This window comes from Bombyx mori, chromosome 17 (genome assembly GCF_030269925.1).
Source record: "Bombyx mori chromosome 17, ASM3026992v2".
NCBI classification, from domain to species: domain Eukaryota; kingdom Metazoa; phylum Arthropoda; class Insecta; order Lepidoptera; family Bombycidae; genus Bombyx; species Bombyx mori.
The window spans coordinates 10,940,727-10,965,131 of record NC_085123.1 but is presented as its reverse complement, the minus strand read 5'-3'; the positions used below and the strand labels follow the sequence as shown (position 1 = coordinate 10,965,131).

Here is a 24,405-nt window from a genome sequence, read left to right as displayed (position 1 = left end):
ACCCAGCGTCCGGGGTAAATTGACACGGTTAAGGGTTAAATTGGGATATTTGTAAGGGTTGTCAACTCGCAGTACTGCGATATATAGGTAGGTGCCATATAATTATTTATATGGACCGAAATGATGAATACAATCCATAATTTAAGCACAATACACAACATAGTGTAAATTAAGCTGGTTTCTATTCCGAAGCGATGTGACGTGAATGATAATCAACAATACAATGATCAAAAAAAGTATGTGCATGTTATATTTTAAAAAAATATTATTTAATTTCCTTAAAAATCACAACTCTGAAACAAAATGATAAAATAGAATAAAAAATAGAAAACAAAAGGACTGGAAATGCAATAATACAATTTTATTTAATCAACATTTTCAAAATAATCTTTGAGCAAGAGTAAGATATCAGGTGAATAAGATAAAAAAACAGCTTTATCTGATTACTGCCAATAATAACAAAAATAAAAGAAATTATTTCTAAGCTAAATAACTAAACTCAATTAATTCACTCACTCATAATTGGATATCTCGGATTTTTAATTACTGTTACATTTAAAATCTGAGGCCTGTTTTTATTTGTGTGTGCGTTTTGAATGATAACAAAATCATGATTCGACGCGTGAATAGATTCTGAAATAACAAAAGTTTTGATTCGTTTGAGTTCTTTTAACTTTTAATTTTTTTTATTGCTATAAAGAACATACGACCGGGCAGATATTACAAGGTAAATGTCGCGAAAAAAAAGTAATTATATATATACTTTTCTTTTACCTATAATACTTACATAAACTAACTGATAAACACATTAACCTTCTTTACATCACGCAATTAAGTGATAGTATAGGCTAAAAAATCTATTATAAGATATCAGTGACAACCCTAACAAGCCATCCCTATTTTGTCTTTTGGCGTTCCAATTTTGTGTTTTCTCGTCCCTAATTTTTCCAGTCTCGTTCCCAATTACCCTACATACGTCCCAATTTTCCCCAAAAAGAAAGGAAAAAATATACATTTTTTATTTTGTCGAAATATTGTATTTAAAATAAGAATATTGCAACTTACCGTTTGTTGTGGTATTTCCAGGTGTATTAAAAACTTATATAAACTGTGATCTTATTGAAAAAACAACGATAATATTACTTTTTTTAAAAGTTCTGTAAGCTGTTTTAAAACGCACTTTTCAACCACTATTTTCAATTTAATTTGACGAATTTTTGGGACCAACTTAACTCATATTTAGTACTTCCATAGTTAACTTGGTTTTTCTTCTATACATTGATAAATATTAACATAAACAAAATTAGGTAGATTCCGTGCTACAGGTACTTTGAGAATCTTCCGCAGGTTTGTCCCAATTTACCCCAGGATCCCAATTTACCCCATGTCATGGTATTCAGTTTTTACTAGCGTGTAACCATAGAGTTACTAGGTACTTATCATGGAGTTAATAAGTACCTACAACTGGAGTGCTGTCTAATGCCGAGAAATCGGTCTCGAAAGAGAATACTTTTTGGTCGCGGTGTCCTTGTCTAATGTGGTGACCATATATAATTTAATTATAGGACAAAATTATACACATGCATAAGTTTTGAATTTACCTTAAGTAATTCTGTGTAACCCTATGTAAATACAAAACACGTGCTTGCAACCTTTTATTTATGTAAATTCAATTCTAAACATTGCTTCGTCGTCATGGTGACTTTTTTTCGACGGTTTTTTTTGGAAATTGCTGCGTTGTCGAAAATCTAGCACTGAGTTTTATTACAAACATCATTACCTCAGTTCTATTACTTAAACTTCCTCAAACTCGTGTTTAACGTCCGAATACTCAACCGCGACTTAAATAATATATTATGTTGAACTTAATTACGCAATTCCTACTTTAATGTACTGGCTAAGTGGGCCGTGCAAATTAATATTTGACACACTGAGTGAGACACTGCAACACACATGGTCTGCGCGTATCGGGTGCTCTTTTCCTACATTCACATCTTCAATTGATTTAAAATTGTTTGTATTTTTACTTCTGTGCTATTTTAATGACACGTGTATATTAAGTCTACTAGTTACATTTTAGGAAATAAAACACAATGGGTAATAAAATGAAATGAACTGAAATTCATTTATTTGTTATATGTAGACAATTAAATAACTCTTAAATGACAAGTCAATACACATAACACGATACACATAGTACTTGATCTCTATTTACAAAATATTGGTTATACATATTATTATTATTAAGTTCAGTTAATTTTCTGTAGTCTTATAATATAACATTTCCTCTATTTTAAGTAAATTCTTTTTTTTCAACGAAATACATAATTTATTTTAATCAATATCTAAGTGGACCATGAGTATCATTAAAATTTCGCAATTTAAATTTCAATTCAATTAAAAATCGCCATTTTTCTTTAATAAATCTAAAATCGACTTTATATTTACAATCACTATTTCGCGACTTTTAAGTTTTTGTTTCAATACCTTAACATCTTGTCGTAATTTTGCTTTTCTCGGGGTATTTTTTATTTCTTGCGTTTGAGTACTTGATTCTTCTTGTTTGACCTTTATATAGGACATTTTCCAGAAATTCCAACGTCATATTTACTAGAAGATCCTACTCGTTCGCTTAACGTCAGGCAAATGATATACATGCTTCCGTGCGACGCTATTCAATACAATAAAAAAAGTTCAAAAAATACCACGTGATGGCTCTTATAAAATGAAAAATACATTGCAAAATTATAGTTTTCACGATTGTTTTTTCAAATTTAGTATATGACATAGATTAAGTACAATTTACAAGACAAATGGTATTAAATATTATAATGAGAAAAAATATCTCACATTTTAAAAATATATGCTCACACTAGTAAAAATTTATCAATGAATCTGACATATGGAAGGATATTCCACAAACTGGAGACGATTCTCGCTTAAAACCACTTACATTAAAAGTGTTCACCATGATTACACGGAAACTTTCACGATTTTCGAAAAAAAAACAAGCCACAAGCTGTATCAGTGCCATTTTAACTTCGCACTACAAACGTAAATAGACGCCATTTTTCTTTTAATCCATTCATAGCTCTTTTTCGGTGATGCCAACAATTAATCTGGCTTCCCACCAAATTCAACATGAAAACCATCAGAAATCTACGTACCTACCATTAAATTTTCCATTAAACAGAGTTCTTATTAACATAGAACAATAATTTTTTTGTTAATAAGCTTTATTAATATATGATGTTCTATTAAAAATCAATATATATCATATAATCAATACTTCTTATATAATTTATTTTAATAAATTGTCATCATCAGAAACTAATTTCACCATAACTTTGTACGTTTATTTTGAACCAATTTAATTTTTGACGTTGATGGAAATTCTAAATTCTCGCAACATTTTCTAGTTAAGTTTAAGTCACTTCGTTTAAATAATATGTATTTAGATATATTATTGTCATAAAATGTTTAAAATCCTGTAAAGTGGATTGATTTTAAACTTTTCGATAATTTTCAACAACACCCAAGCTACTAAAAAATCCACTAACCACTAAAAGCCATTTTTGATAACGAAGACGGGGTCCAAATTCCGAGATTTTATGGAAAATCCTCTAAGCTAGCAACACTGCTTTTTGTTTGTAAAATGTGCGAGAGGGACACCACCACTTAATAATCATTCTCTTTTCAGACCGTTTTTCCTTACATCTTTTGCTATTTAAAAATAAACTTTAAGCCATAGAGATAAAGTATATTTTTAGTTTTTATGTCAAACGAAGTAAGCACTCCAGTTAGAATAGTAACTCTATGGTACTTATTAACTCCATGCGTGTAACACGTACGTCGTAGACAATATGGCGGGGGAGTCATAGAGTATGTTTCGTAGAGTGGTCAGCAAAGATTAATGTTATGAGAATCGACATTAGGTCGCATATACGTTACATCGCAGACGAGTAGGTGAGCTTATGAGCTCAACTTGAGTGAATTTTCTAACACTAGGCCTAGCAAAAGCAGTGCTTCGCAGAATCTACCACAAGATCGGAATCGTGACCCACTTGAAATCTTTTATCTATTTATTACATACGCGTTTTCAGTGCGTTTTCCATTTTATTTAGTTTGTGACTCATAGAATAATAAGAGACTAATAACCACAGATAATTTTTGTTACTTGCAGCTCTAGATAATATTCCGTGACATTTTACAAATGCTTAAAACCAAAAGGTACATTTAAAAACGCTACATTATTACAGTAGGCTTGTAAAATTGCTCCTATGACCGACAGAAATCAGTGATGAAATTTGAAAAGCTTATTTCGTTTCCTTTTAATATACGCTATTTTGTGCTTCCAATTGTAATATAAAACTTCAAATAAAAATATTACGAAAGAAAATATCCAAAGCAGTATGAGACCGTAATAGCATGCGAACATTGTTGACATTCCTAATGGCCTAGTCCCTGTCTCTTCTTCTTTTTCGTGTCTTCGTAATCGAACTGTGTAGTGGAAATCATAAATAATCTTTTGCACAAGCCCTGCTTCAATAGCTCGTATAATTATGACATCTACTCTTCTAGAAACTGGCCAGCCGGGTCGCATGAACAAGCATGTCGGAGAATGCGTCAAAGGCTCTTGAAGTATCTGAAATTTCTTCGCGTATTGATGCATTAATATGTCTGTCGCGATGAGAAACCGCTTACCGGCAATTACATCCCTTATGTACCGTGGCAAGTCTCCTATTTTGATTACCTGATAGTTATCTGCTATCGGAGAGCCAGCATAATATTCACGAAATAGTTCGGTTCCTCCATATCCGTCCAACTCTTGGAGCGCCTGCTCAACCGATTCGAAAGGTGGTTCGTAAATTTTCTTTTGTAGGCCATTAACAAGATCTCCTTGATACGCGATACGCACTATGAGACAAAACCATAACCATGCAACAAAAAAGGAATTTATAACTGACGATTTCGTTTCAAATTTTACACCTTGGCCTAAAAAAATCATGAAAGACTGTAAGAACACATTCTTGTTAGATTTTATACCATGTAATTTAGAACGTTTGACGAGAACTATGGTAATCACGAAAACGGTAAATGCTAATACAAGAAAAGGCGTAATGTTAGTCAGAAATGGTAATAATACTTTTGCCCATGCGTAGATTTCACGTCGGGGTGGTGCGCACCAATGAATATTAAGTGTTTCATAAGTATGAGACATTTGTGCCACTGAAAATCTTTTCTGTGTAATAATCCCAGCAGGCGCGAATATATCTGCTTCTCGACGAACTATGTCACCGAAGGAGCCCTTCCAAGAGCCGTTGACAAAGACACCCATGCCTCCGTGGTCAGTTGACGATACGATATCCATAATGGCGTTAAGTTCTTTAATTAATAAAATAAATACACTTCCATCTATGCCAAATATGAATGTAATAGTTCCGTTTACTTTTTGCAATCCAACATACGGAAGAAAATTAAGTAAAGTGACTTTTATTGGGCAACCATGCAAGTTTTTGAATTTTTCAGGAAATAACTCTTTTTCGTTAGAAATAGAATGTGGAGTGTAATCACCACAAATTCCATTTTTGTACGGAAAGTAAGTAGTGAGACGGATTTCTTCATTTTCATCTTTGCTTATTATAATAATTTCTGCTAAATCATGTTTCCAAGCTTCCTTTGTTATCATAGCCAGATCCGTTAATTGTGTTGTTAATACTAAAACCATACGAATTGGTACTATGAGATCCAAATTTAACGTTGTTATGAAAAGTATGAATTCTTCAACGGATACAGCGAAGAGAACTGTTTGTTTAAATCCCGTGGCTTTATTTAGTTCGCTCACTGCTTTCATGTTCTGATAGTCTAAAGGAACTATTACCGCAGAACCGTGAAAATGTTGGAGGAATAGAGTAATATCTTCAGGCTCGGTGCGCATCCATACCACTGACGTAACGTACTCATGATAAAAGACTGAATCGCAAACAGAAGCAGCTTTTTTTAACAATTTGTTGTAACTCATACACGAAGTGACACTTATCGTTAGTAAGAATGGTAAAATTTTCATTATTGAACACAAGAACTTCTTTTACTTCACGTAACACTGGTAGTACTTTTAAATGCTGTACTCCGTCTAGAAAGTTTTCTTGTAAAATAGTAAGTGTAATGGATACTCATGTAATTTACTTTTCTTTTTGATTAATGACGAAATACCATTAAAACCCAAACATAGAATTAGATTTATTTACATACAAACTCTTCGGTTGGAAAAATTAATGAGTCGCTACTGATAATAATATAAGCAATGATATTTTATATGTAAAAAGAAGCAGATTTGTTTCAAGCGCACGTCAAGTGAAGACTCGAAAACAGGCCAATTGGGACGTTTCGTTTTTAGTCGCGTCTAAACAAATGCAATAATAATTATATATAACAAGTGCAATCGTTCCAATTATAGCTATCTTTTTTACTCACGCGCTTATCCCATCTTTTGTACTTTTCATTAATGCTACTTGTCAACATGTGTGTGCACTATATCGGTAGGTATGTAGATATATATGGCGCGATCAGATTTGAAGAGTGAGTTACTGTGAAGATAACATATCTGTTGTATAAAAAATAATTGAATATAAGCATGATTTTAGACAGAACTGAAAACTTTTCAAAAAGTGGAATAAAACACATTTGATTATCTTACATTTAATTAAGCGGTTTCACATACACACATAAAAAACATTTAAATGGTGTTATCAAAACTTATGTAAATTGTTCCAAGTAGTAATAGAGGTACTAATAACCTTATTTTTTTTATCTAAGATGAACGTGTAAAAATATATTTTAAAGAGTTACAAGACATATAAAAATATACATTTAAGACACAGCATTACACTTACATTAAATATTAAACACTCTTAGCCGGTTATACAATTTGAATACTTATTGCAAAAAATATTCAAAAGCGAAAAGTTTAAAATGGCATAATTTACTTCTAGCGTGTTCCTATTAATATCGAGTTCTCAAACATGTTTATTCATCTGCTAACAAGAAATAACATTAATAGAATTTGATTCAACAAACAACTTAAAATCGGTAGGAAATTCAATATATGCAGTGATAAGGTAGCTAAGTTTTTAAGCTTAACAATGGTTTAAAAGGAAAGCCAGTTTTTTTTTTTTTTTGACCAACACCACTTTCACATCGTATTAGGGAAGTCAAAGCCCCAATTCTATTTTTGTAGTGTGGGTATCATATAGGCAGGATTATGGTATGGTATAGGTACCACAATACTACCAAATACTACCAAGCAGGCCTGGGCAGGCTCATAGTGCCAGTGCCTTTAATTTGTAATTCTACTATGGTGTTTTTTGAAATAAATTTCGTGAATTACAGTAAATTTAAAAACATTATGAACTTATACGATAAGAAATGCATTTATAAAAAAAAAACGGACGAATTCAAAAAAGATACATATTAACAGGTTTATGAAAAAATCTATATATTTTTTGTGTTAAATACGAAAAATGGACTCTTATTTGAAACTGAATAAATTACTTTAGGTACTTTGACGTATTTACAAAGACGTGTCTTTATTCATTGAAGAAATCTTTGGTGTGTTTGTTACATGAAAGGTGTTTTTCAAATGAAAACTCAAAAAATATTAAAAAAACCTTTCAATATGAAGTGAATTCCTGTGAAAGCCTTCTTTTGGTATTTAAGGTAAAAGCAAATTGTGATGATACTCTCTAATTTAATTACTAAGTTCTTTAGTCAATTCAAAAAGGAAGGAGGTTCTATGTTCAAGTGTATTTTGATTTTGAAACACAATTTTTTTTTTGAAAATTCAATTTAAAGACATTTAAAACATAAGACACGGTACGAATGTTTATTTTATCATTAAAGACTAAAGACACGTCTCCATAAACAACATAAAACAATTAAGAAAAAAAATGCTGCACAAATAATTGAATACAAACCTTCTTTTATTTTCCTCGTCATTTAATATGATTTGTAGCTGTAAAAATGTTACAGTATTCTTATTATTTTTCAGGATTTGTAATATATTACAAATCTGTACATAAATAAAGACAAAACAATTCAGTACACTTTTCTCCTGTGTTCGATTTTTTTTTGTGTTAAAAAGGCGAAAGATTTATACATTTTGAACGGAAACCAGAGATTTTTTTGGTGTTTATTAGCTTTAGTGTTACCAATCAAAAGACAGTTTTCTTACCACCTTCACACGAAAAAAAAAAAACAATTACTAAACAAAACATAATATGTATAGAAATATTGAGGTAACAGTGATTGCGGTGGAATTCAGATTATTAGGCGGACCATAGTAATCCTAATAAGACAGCATTGTATTTGTATGCAGCATTTGAAATCCTTTTCTGATTGTGCAGCTCTATTTTGTGTACGTAGTTTAGCCTCCTCGTTGCGTGAGGACAGCATCAACAAGTAAGATAGCGCCATTGATGATGGCCAACGAGGCCTTAGCCAAGTTCTTGTCTTTGATCTCGCTCTTACCATAATGTTGGAATCTGTAACATAATTAACATTACGATTAAATTTATTGTACGTATATTCAAATGAGACTTGAACTAAAGGTCTTAGTTACCAGGTCATAAAATCCTTTAATAAAAAAAGATTGTACGTATAAACGGGCACAAAGTTTTAATTTTAGTATAACTTCTGAATGACCATTCTCAAATGGTTTTACTTGGGCATTAATAGTGACTGATTCGAGCATAGTATCCCTATATTTTAGATGCTACTAGCTAACCCAACAGACGTTCTCCTCGCGTCTATATCCTTCCTTAAGGCTTAAATCCGAAAATTTCAAAATTTCATTAAAAATATTATTAGTGCTACCTCGATATAACAAATCGGAAGGGAACAAGTAATTAATAGTTATATCAAGTAATTCGATAGACTGAGGTTTGTTATATTAAGGTTAGATTGGCCTAGCATTTGTTATATATAACGAGGTAAAACAAAAGTTTTATTCACCTCAACATTACAATACTCATCTTGTTATAGCGAGCAACTTCTACTAATAAATGATAATACACCTTTATCAAATCTGTTCTGTTCAAATTTTTTTTTATGTCGTACTGTTAACATTTAAATTTTTCCGCTGTTTGTAAAATTGCTGTAACATGTCATAGTGTGTTATAAGAGACTAGCGACCCGCCCTCGCTTCGCTTCGGAAACATTAAAACACACATGAAACAAAAAATAAATAAAAAAAAAATAAAAAAAAGTAGCCTATGTTCATCAAGGACAATGTCGGCTTCTAATGGAAAAAGAATTTTTCAAATCGGTCCAGTAGTTTCGGAGCCTATTCGAAACAAACAAACAAACAAATCTTTCCTCTTTATAATATTAGTATAGATATAGATTGCTGTACATGCCTGTAACTGGCTTACATACCAGTACTTAATTTTATACATGTTAATTTTAAGTTTGAATGTTTTGTGTGTATTGCTGTTGGTGTGTCTAAATAAATAAATATAATAAAAATTAAACACTGTATGTATTTTCTATTTAAAAACAATTAAGTAGGTCACAACTTTTTTCAAACCTGTCGAGACTGATTCACATACTATGGGATTTAGGGTTACATATTGGTAGGAACGTTATATAAAAGTTTTGGGTTGATAAAATTCGTTAATTAAAGGTATTTACACTTTTTTTGATAGTTGAAAGTTCGTCACGAAGAGGTTCTTCGCAATGTAAAGGTATATTTTACATTGACTCTTATGGATAATTCAAGGGTTTTTTTTTCTATTGCTTAGATGGGTGGACGACCTCACAGCCTGGTGTTAAGTGGTTACTGGAGCCCATAGACATCTACAATGTAAATACGCCACCAACCCTGAGATATAAGTCCTAAGGTCTTTAGTATAGTTACAACGGCTGCCCTACCCTTCAAACCGAAACGTATTAATGCTTCACGGCAGAAATAGATAGGGTGGTGGTACCTACCCGCGCGGACTCACAAGGGGTCCTACCATCAGTCAAAATAACGAAAAGTTTGCTAAATCGAGGAGGTCGTTATATTGAGGTTCGTTATATTAAGGTTGCACTGCATTATATTTTGTAGTGAACCGAATTGCGAATCTAAAAAAATCTCGAATCCTTTAGATCGCTCACAAAAAAAATTATCAAAATCGGTCCAGCCGATTAGGAGTAGTTCACTAACGTACAGAAGAATTATATAGGTATATTGAGATGTAGATAAAGCATTTTTGTGACAAATAGTTAATTGAAACTTCACTTATCGTAAGCTGTTGGTATGTCAGGAATTTTCCCTAATGTGCCAACAACATCTATACAAAATTCCCTCTCAATCGAATAAATGACGCACACATAAACTGAAATATTATTATTAATTTGTCTACAAGATATTTGTTTGTTATTTTAGTGGTTTATTAGTTGAATGATTTTTTTTGCAACTGTTATCGATCGAGCATACGACTAGGGATGTAAGCCGGTTCGAAGAAAACCGGAGAAAAATCGGTTTTCATAGATACCGATAAACACCGGTTTTTATTTAAGAATATCGGTTTTTAAGTACGCGTTACATTCACAGTTCACACCAGTGCTACCAGATCAAATATACAAACTACCGTGCTGCTAGATAAAAAATACCGTGTTTCAGACTCAAATTACCGTGCATTACATTTAACAACTACAGTACAATTACCATGTAAAATATAAGAAAAACCTACTTTGAAAAAAAATACAATAGTATTAAATCAAAAATAAAAAGCTTTTTATTATTGGATAATATAAATATGACCATTAAGCCTATATAAAATATGCTCACTCTATTAATTGTATGAAGAAAACTCTTCGTTTGCACGTAAATTTGTTTTATTTAATGATTATTTAGCCTTTATGGAATAAACCTAAAAATACCTTAAAAAACTGGTTTTTTTGAGAATCAAATCGGTAATCAACCGGAGCCAGAAATTGTAATCGGTTCACATCGCTACATACGACCCCACTGGTAAATTATCGTCATGCCTTTTTAATACGCTTTTATTAGCTTCAGACGTATGTATGTTTGTAACGGAATCTTTGAACATGATTTTGACCCCCTTCAAAACGTCGGATTAACTCGAAATTTGGTATACTTATTAAGGACCGATGACAATGCAATATTAAAAAAATATATATATTGAAAAAATAGAAAATCAACTAAAAAATGAATAATACATAATAGTTTAAAAAAACTAACAAAATACGCTTTTATAGAAAATCCGACTAAAAAATAGAAAATAAATTTTAATAAATTTAAATCAAAAATAGTGTAAGAAAAAATGATTTTATTCAAAAAAAATTTGAATAAAATCTTTAATATATTAAAAAAAAGCGTAGGATGCATGGTATCAGTAGTTATAAATATTTTATGAACAAGATATGAGTAGAAGGATTATTTTGATAATATCCTGAAAAGCACCCCACGTTTTTTTTTACAATAAAATCATTTTATCTTACACTATTTCTGATTTAAATTTATTAATATTTATTTTCTATTTTTCAGTTGGATTTTCTATAAAAGCGTATTTTGTTAGTTTTTTTTAAACTATTATTTATTTTACATTCTGAGTGTAAAGAGATTCTACAGACAAACTATGTTAATTGTAAAGTACCGACCTGTCAATAATAATGGCACCGCTAGCGACGAACAAGGCAACACCGACCAGCGAATAGAAGATGTCGATCCGTTTGTGTGAAGGAGTCTGCATTATGTAGCCTGAAAAGTTTATATTTTGTTTCTGATTAGAATAATGTTCTTCATGAGACAAGTATTTAATTTATGGCGGTAGGACCTCTTGTGAGTCCGCACGGGTAGGTACCACCACCCTGCCTATTTCTGCCGTGAAGCAGTAACGCGTTTCGGTTTGAAGGGTGGGGCAGCCGTTGTAACTATACTGAGACCTTAGAACTTATATCTCAAGGTGGGTGGCGTATTTACGTTGTAGATGTCTATGACCTCCAGTTACCACTTAACACCAGGTGGGCTGTGAGCTCGTCCACCCATCTAAGCAATAAAAAAAATTATATTTTCACACCACTTTTTTGTTTTAATCTCACGGGTTTCATTGTCGTACAATACATTATTGCCGACGTTTCTTATACTTACAGTTATCGTGGTTTTTGCTTTTGCTGATTGCCTAAAGGGCTATTCCTACTACGAACGGGTAGGTGAGCTCACGGGCTCGACCTGAGAGAATTTGCTAACACAAGCCCTAGCAAGAGAGTACTTCGCGGAATACCATCGGATCGGAATAACGACCTACTGAAAAGATCCGGCGAGAAACTCGGTGGGTCGTGTTTATAGGTTAGTTCGCTCGTCGAACTCTTCGTAATCATAACATAAACGTATTGGATGAGTTCGACAAGGACGGTGACCGGTTTTCGTGGCGACGGACGTTCCGTGACCACGAAAACTGGGAACGAAAGTAGATTTAATTATGTTCACGACTAGAGAAAACTGAAAAGAACACTTAACTCATATTATTCAGACTAGTAGTAAGGCAAGGTAAGTATTATTCAGACTAGGAGGAAGCGTGAAAGTAGCGGACGGTTAACGTGGTATGGACATGTGATGCATAGAGAGAAGATGCATGTGACTAGGAGATGCATGGAAATAGTAGTGCAAGGTAGAGGGGGAAGAGGTCGACCAAAGAAAACATGGATGGAGTGTGTGAATGACGATATGAGAGAGAGAGGAGCGAGTGTTGAGATGACGGCTGATAGAAGAGAATCAAAAAGAAAAATTAGCTGTGCCGACCCCACCTAGTGAGATAAGGTGGAGAAAAAGAAGAAGAGAGTAAGGCAATACGTAAATTAGGTTTCATTCGAAGTTTTCATTTCGAACAAGCCTGTATTATCGAAAATTCGATTGGAAATCATTTGATTGATAACTCACCCGCGGCCGCACCAGCGAATATGATGAGGTACCCGACAAAGGTACCGGTGACGAGCATGCCGATATCCGCATCTGCATTGTAACTGTGGTAGTGGAGAGCCACGCACGAACACGTAAGTGCCTGAAACAAAAAACGACAACAATGAACTCTTTCAAATTTTTACAATAGCTGTTACTGTCATTCATGTACATGACCTCCCCTAGCATCGTGTTACTTAGTGCTGAGGGTCGCGACCTATACGGAGCACTTTTGTTTGCATTATGTTCCTCCATTCTTTCCTGTCTTCAATGGACATGACATTGCCAGTCTTTTCAGAACGTACGATATTTGACACTAAATGACTCAAACTGGGCCGTGCGAGAAAGGATACAATAAAAATTAGAAGTGGAATGGTTTTAATCATTTTATAATATTTATCAAGTGTATGGACAACAATTATTTTTAAAAATGTGTTAGTCTCATTTTCTTTTATGCATTCGGGCGAACTTTAAATATCCAACACAAAAAAATATCTCTTTATATTGTTGGTCGAATCGATTACTTTAGATTTTCATTTAAGATGCCTAATACAATTTTTTTGTCATGTAAAGTGCTCTTCGGTAGAATTATTCTTTTTTTTTAAAGCTTAAGCTTACTAAAACTGACTAAAATAGGAAATGGCAGTGGCTCGCGAAAATGGCTAAATCGTAAATTCTGTCTTTAGTTAGATTACATTTTCATGAAATTATTAGACAGAACGAATAAAAAAAAATTCAGTTTATTAGATTTATTTGACAGATACAGAATGCCTTAGGTATTAAGTCCGCCAATATAAACATGTAAATGAAATGTAACAAATAAATAAATAAGCTGAATTCTGAACACGGGAAAACAACTCTATCCTATAATTCTGTAACAGAATTAGTGCAACATATTTCAACACCACCTATAGGTGGTGTTGAAATATGTTTGGTGGTGGTGCTGAAACCAGGTGTCAATGACGTCATCGTAACCACAGACTCTTCGGCCATGACGAAGTTAAGCTCGTTTTAATTCGATCAGAAATGATGTCATGTGAATGCTCGGTAACCTTGCCACAAAATGCTCATTTAACATATAAATGTCGATGTTTGGCAAAACAACGTTTTTAAAGTAATGCAATAAACAGAATATCATGTATAATTAGGTCCCGAGAATGAGATGTAAATTTAAATGTATATTTATGTTTTATTTATTTATTCTGAAATACCGACGGAATAACATTTACTAGAGGTCCCGCAGTAGTCGAAATTCGACTATAATTGGAATTGTAAGTTTGTACACTATTATGATTGTATTTTATACTTCTATAATCACAAATTTCGCCAAGGCTATAACACTATAAAAAATATTAACAAAGACAAACAATATTTAATCTATTCTCAATTTGACCACAGACTTCAAGAACAAAAGTTTGACAATAAATAGAATGCATGCGTGTGTGCGTCAAATACATGGTATGTAGTGTGTGTAATGTTTTCTTTATTGATTTAATGTATCTTTTATGCATTATTTAAAAAAATATTAGCGTTATGCACTTCTTCTCTATATTCTCTATAAGTGTTGAAAATTTCATACTCCTCCGTTCGCGCAATTTTCGTAAAAAGGGATACAAAGTTTTTGCTTCACGTATTAATATATAGATATTGCAAATAATATACTAAATAACAGAGCCGGGTGAAGTCCTCTTATGTTAAAAGTTATGATTAACCTGTTTACTGCGCCATCGCTTAAATTGGATAGAAATAAAATGAAAAAATTAACACAGAAACTGATAAAAATACAGATAATTATATAAAATTTAACAGTACAAGCTATTTTTTTAACAAAATAACTCTCGATATATACATGAAGGGAAATGTATTAAATGTATTGCAATGTAGTAACAGTAGTTTTACTTATGAAGTACACTTCCCGCCATATCAGTAATAAGTATATTTATTACAGAACTATCCGATTCTGTCACTTTTAATGCAAATTAGATTATTTTTTTAATAATTTTTATTTCATTTACTGGACCTCTTTGAGTCCGCTTGGGTAGGTACCACCACCCTGCCTATTTCTGCCATGAAGCAGTAATGCGTTTCGGTTTGAAGGCTGGGGCAGCCGTTGTAACTATACTATACTATCTAGAAATATCTCAAGGCGGGTGGCGCATTTACGTTGTAGATGTCTATGGGCTCCAGTAACCACTTAACATCAGGTGGACTGTGAGCTCGTCCACCAATCTAAGCAACAAAAAAAATTGTCGTTCACATATGAGGCAATGCTAACTCCATATCAATCGCAAGTACCAAGGTTATCTACAAAAGTACCTTGGCGCGATTGGTATGACCAACAAATGGGGTCAATGAAACCGGTAAAATAGTCATTAAGTTAAGATTATACGTGTACTGTGATATGTTTATTTTGAACTTAGTAAAGGTACTATACTAATAGATTAATGACATTGCAGAGTAATAAAACATCGATACTACAATATCTTCATTGTTTTAATTTATTTAAATAAATGAATAACAAATATTTACTAACAATCACGCCACGTTAACTGGTCCCGTGATAAATTCGTAAAGAACTTGTGTTACAGGTACCAGATAACAGATATAAATGTAAGATTTTTATTATACACATACATATATTTAATATACATCCATAACCCTAGAAAAGACATTTTTATATTTATCGTACAAATATCTTCCCTTGGCGGGATTCGAACCCGCGACCCCCTTGTGTAGTGACCATGTCACTTACCACTACACCAGACGGCCGTTTAAATTTATTTTACGCGGTACATCTATTTACCACATATATGGTATTTGATCGTAAGCACATTACAAAATTACGTATATTATGTTATTTTAGAAAATATTTCTGTATCGTGCCCAAGCACACGCACTCGTGACGTTTATTAGGAGACGAAACAGATACCACTAGGCGAGTGTTAAACGCAAAATACTAGTAGATATTAATGTAATATTGTTATTAGGTCATTATATTTCGCAACGCGACGGCGTATCCGGTTAGTCCGATAATGCAAGTGCATACAAAATAAATTATTGATTTATCGATTGTTTTTACTTACCGCTAGTAGCCTCAAGGGGTATTGGTCGGTAAGGTGTTATTAGCCGACATAAGTTGGCACAATATTCAAATGATTTTTTAAATTTCATTTATAGCTAAGATGCCTGAAAGTAGTTTGAATTTTGTACACGAATTGCGAATATTGCAAAGAAAAAATACTTTTTTTTTTAAGTGAGGATATGCTGTTGATCATATCCAGCTTTATCGCTCTTACAAGACCGATGGACGAGGATATTTTTTATGATAACTCATCAGCATGGGTAGCCCATGGGTACTTTGATATATTCAATGAGGATTTGCGAATTTAGTGATTTTAAAAATTAGAACAACCGGATCCTTAACACAAACGATTCGGAATCATTATTTTGCAACTCCTACGAGAAATCGATAGAAAACGAGCGTATGACATTGAAAAAAAAAAAAAAAAATTAACTTAGAACCTCTCCTATATATTTATATCGCTTATAAATGTATACTAGATATAGATAAATACTGAGAATACGAAGGATTACATCACTGATGTCTTAGATCATGCATACAATGCTGACCTTATCCAGTCGTATTAGTGACTTCCGGCAATTGTGACCTGTTTGCTAATGTGCGTAGGAATTTTGAGTTTCGACTGTACTTTATACCTACCATATCGCATTCATACAGCCCGTGTATGTTGATATCATAGAACGAGCAATACATGTGTTTACTAGATACGTATTAGAACCAAATAATCAATTCGTCTTACTCGTTTTTTTTTTTTTTTTATCGTCAGAATTATTTCTTAAAAGGCTCATTTGAGTCGACTATTTCAAAGCCGGCAATCTGACTTTTGGACAATTATTGGTAAATCAGAAAAACGAATTATTGACTTTGTATTCCATTGGCAGTCACAAAACTCTTCGGAATGACATCTTAGATAAATAACAGGTTAACTATTAACCTTTATTTAATGTAGGCTTTGAACCGTATTCTTTGAAGGAGACGATTATATTCAAATCAATCTGTATTGACATATCAATAACATTTTTTTGTCCAAATGCACAGATTGCCACCTTTAATAATAGACGACTCATTTACAATTTAGTACGTATGATAGATTTTGAAATATTAATAAACTTTGTAGCCATCAACATCATGCGAGATACTTAGATTTATTTATGTTTACTTCAAACTTCGAGAATAGTCAACATGAATTTAAGTAAGCGAAATATATGAAAGTCCGTTCGGGTGTAGCCGAAAATAGCCCACTAGGCCTACCACCAGCGAATAAGTAGGGATGCGAAGAAAAAAATCAAAGCGAATCAACACACTAATAAAGAAAACATAGAAAATTATAAAATATTAATTTTCTCAGTTGAATGTTTAATTAATGTAACGGTCTTATAGTTACACTAGCGACCCGCCCTCGCTTCGCTTCGGAAACATTAAAACACACATGAAACCAAAAAAAATAAAATAAAAAAAAAAATAAAAAAAAGTAGCCTATGTTCATCAGGGACTGGCGCGTCCCAGCCCCAGTGTGGTCAGAGCACGGAGGGCCCAATCTCGGCGGTCCGTGCTGGAGTCATGGTCCAGACGGCTGGCTGATCCTTCGGCTGGTCGTAGGACCGTCGAGGCGATTCGCCCGGTCCTTGTGGATTGGGTGAATCGTGACAGAGGACGCCTCACTTTCCGGCTTACGCAGGTGCTCACTGGGCATGGTTGTTTCGGTGAGTTCCTGCACCGGATCACAGCCGAGCCGACGGCAGAGTGCCACCATTGTGGTTGCGACTTGAACACGGCAGAGCATACGCTCGTCGCCTGCCCCGCATGGGAGGGGTGGCGCCGTGTCCTCGTCGCAAAAATAGGAACCGACTTGTCGTTGCCGAGTGTTGTGGCATCGATGCTCGGCGACGACGAGTCGTGGAAGGCGATGCTCGACTTCTGCGAGTGCACCATCTCGCAGAAGGAGGCGGCGGGGCGCGTGAGAGACGCACAATCCCGCCGCCGTCGAGCGGGGGCCAGAGAGGCGGATCTCGCCCAAGCCCTGGCCCTCTAAGTGTCTCGGGTCCCCCTCACGTGTCGGTCTGGGGACCGGCGAGGGGGGCCTAAGAAGACGACGTGCAAGCTGCTCTGCACGCGTTTTACGCAAGAGCATCCGGGTGATGGAAGGCCGGCTATCCTCGACCCACGCTGGTTCTGGCCCAGCGGGGTATTCCGTAGGGTAACCCACTCTAACCGGCGCCATCTAGGCGGGCTTCGGACAGTCTGCCGACCGAGAGGGCTGGTGGTCGTGGCGCCGACGACCGCCAGTCCGGCGTCCCGAGGGGGAGGGTGATGGGAGAGATGTGCTCCGCACTAAACGCTTCACTTTCCTCCCTTTGCCTTGTCATGAGTTCTGTCTCATGCGAGGTTTGGACGTTGGTTGTTGAGCGACAGGAGGTTTTAGTCAGTTCGACTCTGACATACCCCGCCCAGTATCCCCAGAAAAGGGCGGAAGTCCGGCGATTTCCTCCTGACCAAAAAAAAAAAAAAAAAAAAAAAAAAAAAAAAAAAAAAAAAAAAAAAAAAAAAAAAAAAAAAAAAAAAAAAAAAAAAAAAAAAAAAAAAAAAAAAAAAAAAAAAAAATGTTCATCAGGGACAATGTCGGCTTCTAATGGCAAAAGAATTTTTCAAATCGGTCCAGTAGTTTCGGAGCCTATTCGAAACAAACAAACAAACAAATCTTTCCTCTTTATAATATTAGTATAGATACAAACTTTAAGCATTTTAGAAACACAGTGTGAATACAGAAAATTGAGATATCCAATACAAAACTCACAGTTAGAGTTCGAATTAGCATTCGCTCTTTTATATTAGCGCTTGCAATCTCGTTGGTCAAGACGAGCTAAGAATAGTGTTGATGCATGGCATGATGGACACTTACGTAAGCGCGATACAGCTAATTTAAACCAATATAGGAAGAATAAAAATTGTCATGATATTCGAGGACCACCGGCCCCTTTGAAAGTTAATAGGCGTTCTATTAATACTATGAAGTTGATCCCGCTCTTTTTTTTAACCTATATATTTCTCTCATAGCTCCTTTGGCTAAGATGACAAAAAAATGCGATTTGAGGAGTTGATTAAAATTGTCATGATGATATCTCTAAGCGAAACCAACAGTATTTAAAAGAACAAAATAATGTTGAATAATTTGCGTCACTTGCCCTAAGAAATGTATGGTAATACAATGCTATTGTATTTATTGAATATAATTTTAATAAATAATACTAAAAATACGGTATAGATTTCGAGAAAGTGGATTCTTTTATGTTTTATTTGTTTCTTAATTAGGATCAATTGTGGTCGGTAGATACTTAATTGAAGTTGTTAATTGAAGTCTACTTAAGGAATTTATAGACATTTCTTAGAATTATGTTTTATATATATTTGAAACATGTACTTTCTTTATCTGATTACAGTAATAACACAGATCAATTCAATTAGAGTAGGTAATTACGAATATTGTCCTCAAACGATTTTGATAAAATAGCAAACACTCTTATTACTGGCGTATACGGGAAATGGGATTGTATTTACACCCATAAAGACGTATAAATAGAAAAATAAATCTCCGGCATTGCAACCCTGCCTATTTCTACCGTGAAGCAGTAATGCGTTTTGGTTTGAAGGGTGGGGCAGCCGTTGTAACTATACTTGAGACCTCAGAACTTATATCTCAAGGAGGGTGGCGCATTTACGTTGTGGATGTTTATGGGCTCGTCCACCCATTTAAGCAATAAAAAAAAGGTATATTGAGATGTAGATAAAGCATTTTTGTAACAAATAGTTAACTGAAACTTCACTTATCGTAAGCTGTTGGTATGTCAGGAATTTTCCCTAATGTGCCAACAACATCTATACAAAATTCCCTCTCAATCGAATAAATGACGCACACACAAACTGAAATGAATTATATTAATATTTAATTGTCTACAAGATATTTAGTGACCACTTAACACCAAGTGGGCTGTGAGCTCGTACACCCATATAAGCAATAAAAAACAAATAAATAAAACATAAATTTTAGTTCATTTTATCACTACACTTTTTTTCATTGTCAGTTGATACAATTCAAATATGTGTACATGAAAGAAAAAATCTCGCGTTTATTACATCATTTTACAGATTCGAACGATGGTTATTAAAATACTACAAATTTTCATATCATATTGGCTTTTTTTGTATGACCGTGTAAATGAAAATCTTAGTAAATAAGCAATAGTTTATTTAAAATCAAGTCACCAAAGAATCAAGGTTGCTATCATTTTGCCTCTGACTATCTAATACAGTATGAGCCATGAAAAAATTCTCGTAAATGAAATCATTCTGTGAATGATCTAATTCTCACGTCACTAATAGTTGATAATAGTCGCTTATTCATTTATCAACATACGATTCTCTTTGAAATACCGTGTACCTACTACTAATAGGAGTAAAAGTACATGCTTAGATTTTTTTTTATTGCTTAGATGTGTGGACGAGCTCACAGCCCACCTGGTGTTAAGTGTTTACTGGAGCCCATAGACATCTACAACGTAAATGCGCCACACGCCTTGAGATATAGTTCTAAGGTCTTAGTATAGTCACAACGGCTGCCCCACCCTTCAAACCGAAACGCATTACTGCTTCACGGCAGAAATAGGCGGGGCGGTGGTACCTACCCGTGCGGACTCACAAGAGGTCCTACCACCAGTATATATTAAATTAATTAATATATACTGATTATATTAAATTAGATTATATTAAATTAGATATTTAAAGTTCTTGTTTATTTTGTGCTTCGAAAATTATTTTTTCTAGTAAACACAATTTTTTTTCTTTTATTATATTGATCGAAACGAATGCGCCACAAAATATATTTTTTTAAATTACAACTGACGATTGTTTAGCAATGAATGTGTTAGTGTTTGTGGTTCCAAGTAGATATAATCATACATAACACATCTATAAAGCATTCCAGTCAAACATTATCGCTGCGTTCGTGATAAGCTTTGCGTTTTCAATAATGGTTCGCATTAAATTAACAAAATGTTATAGTAAACAATACGTATTGCGGCCAGCGCCCAGTTATTAATTTAGCATTCCATTTTTAGTGGCAGTATAATAGTAATAGTAATTAGGCACATCGGTAATGAAGTTATGTGCTACACAGTGCGTTGCTTTTTCAATCAATAATACCGGTCACTCACATTCGCACGAATACGCAAACCCGCAAGTGTAGGACGACATTTGCAAATGATTATGCAAAGTTTTCGCTGCATTCGTGGTTTTCCAAGCTGTGTCGGTTTTTTAACAGACATCGAACCGCGATCTTTCGCGTAGTCTCCCACACATTCGTGTGACCAGTTGCGCCCAGCCAGGATTGCGAAGGCAATGAACGTTTTGCTATTTTCATAGATCGTGACGTCTACTGTGTAGCGTATCTTCATCAAAAGAAATCCCATAAAAACAGCATGGCTGTTATTGATGTCTGGGAAATAATTCAAAACTCTTTTTCTCTTCAACGTTCTATTGACGAATTAAAAAGGAGGAGAAATTCGTGAGACATTCGTAAACAAGTGTAGGAGGAAGCGCAAACGGGTTCGCAAATTGAGTATGCGAACCCATTTACACAGCCGCTAAGTTTGCGAATGAATGTTTGACGTACGTTGTACGAATGTTTGCGCGCATGTGAGTGGCCGGCATAAGAATAAAACATTCGTTATTGTATTAGATTGGTTATAGCTCTTACTGCCCATCTGATATTAAGAGTTATTAGAATCAATTATTGATTCTAAGAGCACATGGATATTAGTAATATGTCGCCGTCGTTGAGATATCAGGTGGAAGTAACACTTTTTATGTCGAAATGAGTGACTGCTTTCCGACAGAAGTATATATGTACGTAGTATGGTGGTATTTTCTCGTAGGTTATAGGTATGTAGAATACGCTCTCAGTAATAATGGCTTAAATGTGAAGCATAATTTAAAGGAATGTTTCAAATTTTTTTCGCATTTCTCTTTGTTATTAATCTAGCTGAATTTGTTTTTGAATTAATTTACTTCTATCAAAACTTTTTTTTTTGTTAGTAATAATGTTAAACTTTTCCTCGCAACTTATTAAATTAACTTTTTTTTTTCTAATATATCCTTATATTTTTTTATTATAATTTATGAATAATGTTTAACGTTATTTATTATAAACATAAAACGAAATGCACCCATACATAACTTGCATCACTATAGCGTTCCATTCGCTACAACTAAAGTCTTATACAAGGCCGTTCATTGTCTGTAGCGTAAACAACGTAAAAATTTCAAGTTTCCGCTGAGCATGAGTTATTTCGATTTCGACGAAACACAAACTCAAACACAAACTCCGGGATTCCGTTTGTTCGGAAACAAACAGCGCTACAACAATGCGATTGTAAAATTTTTAATTTCGAAGAATTTTTTTTGTTTTCCCTGTAACCATGAATGGAATTTGACAAAGCAGAAAACCCAATTTTTTTTTATGGTTTTGCGATTAACTCGGATGCCTTGCCGCTTAAACCAGGACGGGTGGGTTCAGATGGAAGGGCAGGGTTTGTTCACAGTGCCTGAGAACATCTGATGAAGACCTAACAGCTAAAGGCAACCTTCTTCGCTGGTGCTTTTTAATGGAACTCAGACCCGCTTATACGATGCGGCGAGAAACTACAAACATGCAACAAACTATAAACATATAGGTTTAACACTCTAGCGATAGCATTTTTTTTCCTAGAGGCTATTTCAGCGTAACCTTAACTAGTAGGTGAGCTCACGGGGCTCAAACCCGACGACGTTACTAACACGAACCCTAGCAAGAGCCGTACTTCGCAGAATCTACCACCGGATTGGAAATGCGACCCACTAAAAAGATCCGGCGAGAAACTTAGTGGGCTGTGTCTGTGGGTTAATTTACTCGTCGAGCCCTTCGTCGCAAGCGTCGGGTTCGACGAGAACGATGACCGGTGCTTGAGGTACCTAAAAGCACAGTTAGTGGATCGGGAGGATCCGAAGTGACGTGTTTTGGGCGACGTCGAATACTCTCCATTCTGTCCGCAGGATCGGGAATGTAGTTACCGGCGGCCACGATGAGAGAGTTCTCGTGTCGTGCCGCTTTGTCGAAGTGAAATAGCATCAGGCATGCGTGGAAAACGCGCCGACGCAAACATGATATTAATCTACGATATTAATCATACAAGGTAATGGATTGAAGGTGAGTAAGTATTATTTCAAAATAAAACGCTTCATTCCAACTTATAATATGAAAGATATCGTTATTTGCTCTATAGATTTACCAAAGTCAGAACACGTTTATTATTTTTATCTGTACCTTTTTGTTTGGGACTGGTTTCCGAAACCATTGAAAACTTTAGAACCTAAGTTTCGGTAGAATCACGGTAGGCAACAATTGTAATAATATTATGGTAGGTATTTAAACTCCTTGGTTGTTGGTTGAGCATTGCTTGACAGACTAAGACTGATTTGCAATTATTACTGTAATAGAGACGATTAGAAAACTCAAGAAAAACGATATTAATTATTACTAAAAACGTTATTACAATGAACTGTATTGCAAAATAATAACATTACAAGATGATTACTCATTATTTAACCTTGAACGTTAAGTAATAACTACGAATTATTAGGTGCCTATTAATGTTATGCATTAATCAAAAATGCGCATTACTTTGCAAAGCAACAACGTGTTATCATCTCAAAATAAAGTAACAACAAATAAAATGTTCTTCGTTTTTAAATTGAAATTAAACAAGATAAAACGTTTCATCATCGCGTCATTTCACTTTTTATTTGGTAAACAACATAACGCGACAATGCGAACAGAGAGCATCCAAGACCGGTTATGTTCGATTGAAAATAAAAAAACCGGTTTTTTAAAGCATTCCTTAATGCATCTTTAAACTTTAAATCACTATAAACAGTATAAACTCACCAGCTCCAGAAACTTGATGATAGACAACCTGCTGATGGCCATGATTCACTTCTAAATTTGAATTTTATTATTATTATTGCGAGACGAGTACTCGTATCGAAGGCTCCAAGACGACTGCTGCGCGCCAGTAAATTTTTAGTTTGTCTCGGCGGCGTCAGGCGTGGCTCGACTGCTTATGACATCATTCGCTAGTGTACCCACAAAGTTTCTATCAACTCGGGATACATAGCAATATAAACAACTATTAAAAGACATGACTACAATCACGCTTTATCAGTCATTAGTCATTGACTACTGACCAAACTCCATATTGGCAGCGAAAATTACAAATGTATTTACGTCTGGGAACATTTTCGAAAACATGTTGATTGGATTTTTGAAAATGAC

The 24,405-nt window shown here is 34.4% G+C and overlaps 2 protein-coding genes across 3 annotated transcripts; both read right to left on the bottom strand.

Annotated features, from left to right (window-relative positions):
* Window positions 1-2,098: 2,098 nt before the first annotated feature.
* LOC101744769 (uncharacterized) lies at window positions 2,099-6,225 on the bottom strand. The gene has a single exon (XM_004932550.4). The coding sequence runs from the start codon at window positions 6,065-6,067 to the stop codon at window positions 4,295-4,297; it is 1,773 nt and encodes a 590-aa protein (XP_004932607.1). The 5' UTR covers window positions 6,068-6,225; the 3' UTR covers window positions 2,099-4,294.
* Window positions 6,226-6,683: 458 nt separating this feature from the next.
* LOC778505 (uncharacterized) lies at window positions 6,684-24,129 on the bottom strand. 2 transcript variants are annotated; one of them, XM_062673216.1, is made up of 4 exons: window positions 23,894-24,129; window positions 12,944-13,092; window positions 11,665-11,764; window positions 6,684-8,540 (listed from the first exon to the last, which is right to left on the bottom strand). In XM_062673216.1, exons 1-4 carry the CDS (start codon window positions 23,914-23,916, stop codon window positions 8,423-8,425), a joined length of 390 nt encoding a protein of 129 aa, XP_062529200.1. In that variant the 5' UTR covers window positions 23,917-24,129; the 3' UTR covers window positions 6,684-8,422. The 2 variants fall into 2 exon arrangements, with proteins under 2 accessions (XP_062529200.1, NP_001091800.1); NM_001098330.1 differs by having other exon boundaries at window positions 8,423-8,540; window positions 12,944-13,064; window positions 24,019-24,060.
* Window positions 24,130-24,405: the final 276 nt, after the last annotated feature.

Bases quoted from the DNA above. Each gene is read 5' to 3' on its own strand.
- LOC778505 (XM_062673216.1), bottom strand. From the start codon at position 23,916: ATGCTCTCTGTTCGCATTGTCGC. The intron at 11,765-12,943 runs GTGAGTTATCAA...TAAACTTTTCAG, and splicing joins ATTCGCTGGTGCGGCCGCGG to GCTACATAATGCAGACTCCT. The intron at 8,541-11,664 runs GTCGGTACTTTA...ATTATGTTACAG, and splicing joins GGTGCCATTATTATTGACAG to ATTCCAACATTATGGTAAGA.
- LOC101744769 (XM_004932550.4), bottom strand. From the start codon at position 6,067: ATGAAAATTTTACCATTCTTACTAACGATAAGTGTCACTTCGTGTATG.